Source organism: Alligator sinensis, unplaced genomic scaffold (genome assembly GCF_000455745.1).
Source record: "Alligator sinensis unplaced genomic scaffold, ASM45574v1 scaffold907_1, whole genome shotgun sequence".
NCBI lineage: Eukaryota > Metazoa > Chordata > Crocodylia > Alligatoridae > Alligator > Alligator sinensis.
The window spans coordinates 256899-266653 of record NW_005841925.1 but is presented as its reverse complement, the minus strand read 5'-3'; the positions used below and the strand labels follow the sequence as shown (position 1 = coordinate 266653).

Genomic DNA, 9755 nt, shown 5'->3' with positions numbered 1-9755 from the left:
TTCCTGCCTATGCAGGGGGTCGGACTCAATGATCTATTGAGGTCCCTTCCAACCCTAACATCTATGAATCTATGAAACCACTTCTCTCAACCCCACCCTTGCCTTCCATGGCTGAAGTACAAGCACAGCTTCCAGGCAGTGAGCAACCGAGCTGTGGCTGGGCAATGGGGAGTGAGGTCTGTGCCACCATCACTTCTTGCCCCTGCATCCCTCTGTTCCTGGGCTGTGGCACAGGTGCAGCTTCCTGGGGAACTGAGCTGGGGCTGGGCATCTGGAAACTGTATCTGCGCTGCTGCTGCTGCTCCTGCTTCCTGTTCCTTGGCTGCAACACAGGTGCATCTGGAAGCTAGCTGGCCCCAGATCAATTTCCCACCAGCTGGAAGCTGTGCTCATGCTGCAGTCAGGGAGTGGGAGGTCAGAAAGAAGTGGTGGTGATGCTGGCACAGCTTCTATCTGCCTGGTTCTAGTGCAGCTCATCATGGTGCAGCCCCAGTATGGCCATGGACAGGACTCCACAGGCCTGATCCAGCAGCCTGCAAATGTTGCCACCCTCTGCCCTAGGAAACCAGTTCAGCCCAGTTTCCTTATGGTCCTGGAAAAATGTCAGTTAGAAGAGATTTATCCCACTGTGAGTAAGCGCTTTCTGGAAGGGAGGATCTCCTGTTTCTTTCTTGCTGGCCACTGGTTTGCCAGTGCTTAACTTGAACACCCTGTTTTGTTCCTCATAGTTCATGGTCGTACTAGTAGAATTTAGAAGTTCATTATGCTTTGGCTAAAATGCAGGTTAGGAGTTCACCAATTATTATTATAAATAAAGCTACAGCATGACCACCTACAGTTTCGATTGTAATGTGTGTTAATAGCCACAGTAAGCAGTTAAGCCTCTGTCTCTCTATTGGGCCTCGCTGGTTGGCTCTTAGCCTTTTCTTCCAGTGAGGATTTCTGGTTTTTTCCTTGTGGGGGGATAAAGGGGAGGGGGGAGCATGTTTCAGGACAGCCACAGTGATTCAGGAATCTGGAGAGGTTGTCAGTTGGACAATTTTTAATTTTAGTGAAGAATGAGAGACTGGGGAAGGCAGAGGGCACTGCTGTTGGGGTCTTTTACCAGTCACTAACACCTCTACATTTGCTGTACTACGTTTCTCTTTTATTAACTTTTAGTCCAGGTACATTTGTCAGAACAGGGTGGGGTTTGTCTCCTCCACTGATTGATCAGTTTAGTTTTGTTCTCTGAGGCCTTAGGGCGGGGGCTGGCAACCTTTATAAACTGCAGACTGGAACAACACAGTCCCAGTCCTCTCCAGGCTAGGTGGCTTCAGCAACCCATCAGTAATGATGGGGGTTGCTTGCACTTACACTAGGGCCAGGGACTGCCACCAGAGAACAAAACTAAACTGATCAAAAATTGTCCAACTGTGGCCTTGGCTACACCACAGTCTGATGGCTGGGGAATTGGCTCCAAGGTCAGATCCAGAGAGTAATGGTAGATGGTAGCGAATCACTATGGCGCTCCATGACCAGTGGTGTCCCCCAAGGCTCTGTCCTTGGACCGGTCCTCTTTAACTGCTTTATCAACAATGTGGACATTGGTGTCAGAAGCTCACTGGCTAAGTTTGTCGATGACACTAAACTTTGGGGCATAGCATCTACATCTGAGGACAGGCTAGTGATCCAGGCTGACTTGGATAAACTTAGTAAGTGGGCGGATACAAACCTGGTGACGTTCAATACCAAGAAATGTAAGGTACTCCACCAGGGGGGGAAAAAACCTGCAGCATGCTTATAGGCTCGGCAGTGCTACGCTTGTTAGCACCACTGCTGAAAGAGACTTGGGGGTCATGACTGACAACAAGATGAACATGAGACACCAATGCAATGTCGCAGCTGGTAAAGCTAATCAAACTCTGGCTTGCATCCATAGATGCTTCTCAAGTAAATCTCAGGATGTCATCCTTCCACTGTACTTGGCCTTGGTGAGGCCGCAGTTGGAGTACTGCGTCCAATTCTGGGCTCCTCAATTCAAGAAGGATGCCGAGAAGCTTGAGAGAGTCCAGAGGAGAGCCACACGCATGATCAAAGGGCAAGAAAATAGGTTTTATGAAGAGAGGCTGAGAGCCATGGGACTCTTCAGCCTGGAAAAGCGCAGGCTCAAGGGGAACCTGGTGGCTGCCTATAAGTACATAACGGGGTACATCAGGATCTGGGAGAACATCTGTTCACCAGAACGCCCCAAGGTAAAACAAGGATCAACGGTCATAAACTCCTCCAAGACCATTTCAGGCTGGACACAAGAAAAAATGTCTTTACTGTCCAAGCCTCCAAGACCTGGAACAGACTCCCTCCAGAAGTGGTGCAGGCACCTACTCTGGACTCATTCAAAAAACATTTGGATGCTTACCTTACTGGGATCCTTTGACCCTAGCTGACTTTCTGCCCATGAGGCAGGGGCTGGACTTGATGATCTTTGAGGTCCCTCCCAGCCCTAACGTCTATGAAGCTATGAAACTAATGGGGGTAACCAATTTGCCTGTCTGTACTTAGGAAGATTAGTGTATGCTGCTGCTAATGGAAAGGATTTAAATCATATCTGGAGTCATCTACACAACCCTTTCCTTCTTTGAGGATGGGGTTCACATGCAACACTGTACAGACCAGTGGAAATTTTAGATAGGAAAGGGATGAAGCAATTAATCTAATATCAAATTAAATGGTAATAACTTAAAAAACATAATGAAAGAAATAAGATTAGAATGCAGTTTCTGCTTCCTGATACCTTAAATTTAGCCATCCAACATTACTATCTAGTCCGTTATTCTAGTGACACAACACTTCTTCATGCAGCTTTAATTATTTCATTTAATAAAAATGAAGGAGTGCATTACAAAATGACTGTCCCACTCAGTGCATGTACACTGATCAGTGCTCATCCACTTACTGACATGACCTTTCAAGAAAAATGCAACCATATATTTAGTGGCAGAAGATTAATTAAGATATTTAAATGGCAGAAGGTCATAACATCATAGAAAAGTAGGGCTGGATGGGACCTCAGGAGGCCACCTACTCTAGTGATTCTCAATGAAGATGCCACAGCACCTGGGGTGCCATGAAATCCTTTTAAGGGCTCTGCAGGGTGGCAATCAATATTAGCATTGTTAGGTTTGTAAACACCTACACACAAGTCACAAGATAAACCCAGAGATAGGAATCCAGAGTGTCAAGTATATTCTAACCTGTTGTGATCTTTCTGAGATCGTTACAACAGCAGAATTGCTTTATTACTTGTTGGTAGTCAAAAAATGACTGAAATTTAAGAGCTGGCATTTTCCAAGAGTGCCTTGAGTCTAATGAGGGGTACCTTGAGTCTAAAAAGGTTAAGAACCACTCATCTAGTCTAACCTCCTGATTAAACCATTAGAGTCAAGTGCGTCTCTAATCCACTCTTGAAAACTTCCATGGATGGAGATTCCACTGCTTCTCTGGGTAGCCTGTTATAAAGCTTAACCACCCTAGGTTAGCCACCCTCAAGATGTACAATTGTTACTGAGCAGTACAAAAGATATTTACTAGCAACAGTTTTTATAGAATCTCTACTGTATTTCCACTTGAGACTTGGTCCTCCTGACATTAAGATACCTTTAAAACTGGTTGCTGGGTGCATGTGTGATTGACTTCATTTCTATAAGAGTATGCAAAACCATCAATAGTCTTAGTTACTTTTCCCTAACAAAAAAGGGAGTGGATCAGGTTCCATGACAAACTGAAAGCTTCTGGGACAAGTATTAAGCTCATATACTAAATTATTGAACCCCATTATAAGTGCAAAATACAGGCAGTCCTCAACTTACAATGTTTCGCACTTACAATGTTTATAAATTGACACCCTGTTTTGACTTTCTGACATCAGTTTCAACTTTACAATGCTTGATCTGATGTAATGCCACACCAGCAAACAAGTTCGCTGCATCGCCCATCTCCCTGGAGAACATCTGTCCAGACTTCCTTGGACACTTTCTTTAAGAAAGCAGACAAGACTCCAGAAAAACCTGCAGCCAAGACTCCTGAGAAGACTACATTCAAGAACCCTTCAAAAAGTCCAACCAAGAGCCCTTCAAAAAGTCAGCAAAGTCATCTCAAAGAAATCCTTCCAAATCAATGATTGCTATTTACAGAATAAATACATTAAATGTAGCTATATTACTCATCTATAATTGACTGAGTACCAAATTCTGGGTTATTTTTGGTGACAATAGGGTATTGGGCCTTCAATTTAGGAACTAATCCCCCATTTATAACATTATTTCCTATGGGAAAATCAGTTCTGAGTTACAATGTTTCGACTTAAGACATGGTTTTCAAGAACCAATGCAAGTCTCAGGACTGCCTGTACCACCTGACTGCGATCTGAAAGCCCCTTCACACACCCTGCTTTCTTCACGCTTTCTGCTTTTCAAAGAAGTTCCAGAGTTTGAGGAGAAAGTTCCTTACTCCAGATGGAAACACAGAGAGTACTCAATTCCTTACCACATAAATTTAACTTATTTTAATAATGGATTCAAGTTGAGACATTAAATAACATTCCCATATCAAAAAAAATCTTCTCCTATTGAGATGAAAAGAAAGTTATTTTGATGATTAATTTCTTTCCAGATCTTATTACTGAGATTAGTACCATTATCACAGTAATAAAATATTCCACTAAGTCACCTTATTATATTTGTATCCCAACACACTTGATTTGTCATCACTTCCTCCTTGAAGTATTTTCCCCCCTCTATTTTTGGAGACATTGTTCTAAAGTATGTCTCAGCTTCCTCCACTGCCTAGTTTCTCTTTATTGTGACAACTGAGTAACAGTACTGCTAGTTATAGGTACTGAAGGTTGTACAGTATTTTTCAGTTCCAGGCTGGGTTCTTGTACTCTGACCTACCACAGTGATCAGTTGAGTATTTCACACCAACACGTGAAATGACCAGCAAGTGCAAATAACACACTGTGAATCTACTATACCTGATAATGCAGGGGTGCACTGATAAAAGGTTTTTTGGGCCAATACCAATGACCGATTATTAACCAGCCATATTGGCCAATCCCGATCCAACTGCTGATATGCAGCCAGGCAGCTTGGAGAGCAGCATCCAGCAAGAAAATCTATTGGGGGGAAGAGATTTGGGGGGGGGGGCAGCAAATCAAGGCCCCCATGATGAGGGAGGGAGTGGGGCTACGGTAGGGGAAGGCACTGCATAGCTGGGGCTGGGTGGAGCATGGGATGGAGCCATGGGGTAAGGATAGGCTGCTTCTGCAGGCTCAGGACTAGGGGGCTGCATCAGCCTCTTTCTGGCAGGGTGGGGACTGGGGTGGGGCTGCACTCAGCCACTCGTGGCTCCATCCTGTGCCCTGCTCCACCCTGGCTGGACAGCATCTGCTCCTGCCCCAGCCCCGCTCTCCCCCTCGTGGTGGAGACCTCGATCTGTCACCCCCACGCCCCTTCCCCGACAGAGACTTACCAGCTAGATGCTGCTCTCCAAGGCGCTGGGCTGCATTCCTGGCCACATACATGCTACAGCTGTGCACATGCATACGGTATTTATTGGTGACACATCAGCCAAAAAAAGCCAATTGCTGATAACGTCAATCTTCCTTTTATCGGCATCAATACAATATGGACTGATATATCGGTGCACCTCTAGATAGATGTCTTCCTAATCATACTCAAGACAGACAGGGAGAATGTTAGATACTTTAACTGGAAGTGTTGTAATATACCCCTTTTCTTTCCTTTTCACATATGTAAGAAATAAGATGCGCCAGAGAGAAGACAGGTTGGTGTTCTTCCAGGATTCTAATTTATTTTCATGTCTCATAATAGGAACATGTAGAGCTCTCAGGAGATTAAACCATTTATTTTTTCAAGTTATTCGATTTAAACAAAAAATAGGGTACATTAAAATCAGAGTTTTGGATCTTTGAGTGAACCATGCTTTTTGCTATTTTAGTTACACAAGAGAGGTTTCACTCAATCTGACCAGTTCAACTACAGCATCACATTGGCAACAGAACATACAGTTAAGAGAATCATTCTAAACATATATATTTTTTAAGAGCTGCTGTTTAAGCTATAAGCTCTCATGTTTATATTTAGCCCAAATACCCATCCCCATGAAAGTCTTAAAAATAACTTTGCATTAACGTACAAGTCAAATAATTCAGATAATTTACATGTAATAATATACCACAAGATAAATCTAAGTGGCAGACCTCACTATATTAGCCAAGAAGAATTTGTTGCTATGGGAAGCATAACTTGGTACAATGAGGTTTTGTAATTAGTTACATGTACACATGATGCACATATTATTCACCACAGTAAGCAACACGTTACACTTAAATACTTGTATCAAATGAGCATCCAGATTTTGATTTACTTTTATCAGCTTTATACTGATTAATGCCATACAAAAATATTTATCTTAAAAAAGGTTTACCGTTTAGTATTGTAGGCAGTATCTTGTGGGGTTTCTTCCAACAAGGTTACATATCCCAGTGCACAAGTGAGGCTAAACAGGACTGTTAAGGTGTGAGCTCTCCTGCAGTTTAGGGGGAAAACAAAAATTAACATTCAAACAAGAGAAGGCCAGGTGGAGGAAAAACAAAAAGAAGTCAAGTATATTGGAATATTTTCTTGGCCAGGCTAAAAGCTAACTAACCAACAACACTGAACAAGTTTTACACTTTCAATTCATGTTACTATTTCTGACAATTGTACAGCTACTATTTCTGACAAATGTACAATGCAAAGAACAGAGAATATAGCATCAGCACAAAATAATTTATTGACTAGTCAATCATCCACACCCATATGAGAGAGGACTATCACTAAGAGGTCTTAAGCCTGCCTTATGTTTTTTCCTTAAAATTTACTTCGAAGGATCTGCAGAGACACTGGCAAAGTGAAGGGCATCCTTTCTACAAATCAAATCTACTAAAAATGTTATCCTATTATAATACTTCAGATAACAAAACCTGACATTCTTTCCCAATTCCTCAGTACTCTGAGTATGGGAACTGTCTTTTTTACTGAACTCCTACATAGACTCTGTTGGAAGGGAGGGGAAAAAAAAAGAGAGACTGAAAAGGACTGAAAACTATTAATAAACATTAAGAGGAAAAGATACAAAACCCTTCTAGGCTTTTAGATTTCCTAAGAACACCAGGGTCTACTATTTAAAAGCATTCTAGACAACCAAAATTGGTTGATCTTATTTGATTATGAGATCAAGATGTCTCTATTCAAAGATCAGAAAAAAATCCAGTAGTTTGAAGATGAAATGTTGTGCTTACTTTCTAAAGAAACATGATACAAATTCCTTACACATTCTTGAATAAAAAGGAAGCTTTTATTTTAAAAATTTCTACACAATTAAGGGTCATTGTTGCTTCCTCATTTTCACTGAGCAATTCTGAGAATCTGCATTACCATCACTAAAAGTTAATAACGCTGCATTGCAAGAGCTGAGCAATACTGCCTGGAAACAGTACATGGAAACAGAAAATGAGGGTTGCTGGGGGGGGGGCGGGCTGGGGGGCTGAGGCCAGGAGTGAGGAGCACTGGGGCAGCACTGGTCAATGTTTACAAATGGGTTGTGGTACAAAAAAGGTTGAGAACCACTGATCTAGTCTAGCCCCCTGCTCAAAAGCAGGACCACCCCCAACTATCAGAGTTCCCTCAGGCAGGAACTCTAATATGCATGTGTTCCTTTAGCATAAAATTTAGAACGAGTTCAGACTGTCATTTGAAGCCGAGCTTACACTACAGATGGCCTCCATATTGATCAGGGAACACAGATCTTCATAACCCTGACCAAAACAGCTGAATCTACACTAGGAGCTTCTGTCAGCAGAACTAAGATAGCAGAACTGTACCACTGCAACTTGTTCTTGGGTTTGTTACTGTATAATACAGGAAAAAAAACCACAGCTTTGCTAATGTGGATGCATACACATCAGAAGAACTATGCTGGTATAATATACTACTACAAGGATGCCACTATAGCACTCAATCTTAAAGATCTCCCACCTCTCAGAGCCCATTTACTTGGCATGAAATCCATTTTCATCACACATTTACAGGGATCCTGGTTTTCTCCAACTTAAAACATCCCATATATCTGTATATATATATATATATATATATATAAGCGGTGTTTCACGTAAATCATAGAAAAATGAGGATTCATGATTACTTTTTTTTTTTTTTTTTTTTTAATTTAACTGAAAATTGGGGATTTTTTTTAAATCAGAGAAAACCAGGATGCCTAGACATTTGTAAGTTCGTATATGAAAAGCCTGACTTGAACTTGTCATTGAAGTGACAAACTTCATTCTTTATACATAAGAGAACCACATGTACTCAAATCCAAGACATGGGCTCTCCTCTTCCAATTGACACTGGGGGAGGCGGGGCTTGTTTTAGATTTGAGTATAGGCCCAGGGCAGGCAATAAGCTCATGAGGCGTGTGGAGGGGGCAAGAGGCAGGGGGTCAGCAATAGACATGGTATGGGTGGGAAGCAGCAAATTTAAGATAACCCTCCAATAATTATCTTCCATACATGGAAAATTATTAATTTTCCATGTATAGAATCTAATTGTGAGGGGGTGGGTCATCTCAAAATTCAAAGTCATCTTGGATTCAGATAAACAGGGTGATCAACATGATCAATATGGCAGGATAAGGATGACCTGGGAATAATTAGTTATTCTTTCTAGGTCTTACTAATGTCTACATCCAGATAGTTTTAGCAACAGTTCACCTGAGAACATAGTATGACTAACCAAACTAGTCGAGACAGATGGACTTGGTCATGCCTCATTTTTCATACATATATTGCATTTACATGCCTATTTATTTCAGGCCTTACAAATATGAGGTATACAGTATTCTGCATTGTAGTGAGAAGCTTAAGTTTATGACATCCCAAAATGAAATTTGTTTTTCCTTTACTGTTATCACTTTGAGCTGAAAATTCTCATGCCCTGACCAGGGACCAGAAATAAAGCTTTATAAAAAATTGTTTTTATAAGAAATTGTTTTTTAGATATACAGAGAGTAAAAGGAAGGCCCAGGGAGGAATAGGACCTCTGCTAAATGGGCAGAAACAATTGGTGACGGACAGAGGGGACAAGGCTGAACTCCTCAACGAGTCCTTTGCCTCAGTGTTCCTAAGCGAGGGGCACGACAAGTCTCTCACTGGGGTTGTAGAGAGGCAGCAGCAAGGCACCAGACTGCCATGCGTAGACCCTGAGATGGTGCAGAGTCACTTGGAAGAACTGGATGCTTTTAAGTCGGCAGACCCGGATGAGCTCCATCCAAGGGTGCTGAAGGCACTGGCCAACATCATTGCAGAGCCACTGGCGGGAATATTTGAACACTCGTGGTGCACGGGCCAAGTCCCGGAGGACTGGAAAAGGGCCAATGTGGTCCCCATTTTCAAGAAGGGGAGGAAGGAGGACCCGGGCAACTAGAGGCCAGTCAGTCTCACCTCCATCCTTGGCAAAGTCTTTGAAAAAATTATCAAGGCTCACATTTGTGAGAGCCCGGCAGGACAAATTATGCTGAGGGGAAACCAGCACGGGTTCGTGGCAGGCAGATCGTGCCTGACCAATCTAGTCTCTTTTTATGACCAGGTTATGAAACGCCTGGACACAGGAGGAGGGGTGGATGTTGTATACTTAGACTTCAAGAAGGCCTTCGAT

The 9755-nt window shown here is 42.5% G+C and overlaps 1 protein-coding gene across 1 annotated transcript in view; it reads right to left on the bottom strand.

Moving 5' to 3' along the window:
- The window catches only part of PTDSS2 (phosphatidylserine synthase 2), a 57857-nt gene extending 51116 nt beyond the window's left edge, over positions 1 to 6741 (bottom strand). The window contains exon 1 of the mRNA XM_025198556.1: positions 6487 to 6741. Within this exon, the coding sequence (XP_025054341.1) occupies positions 6487 to 6620 (134 nt within the window). The 5' untranslated portion in view covers positions 6621 to 6741. The remainder of the gene's footprint in view (positions 1 to 6486) is intronic.
- Positions 6742 to 9755: the final 3014 nt, after the last annotated feature.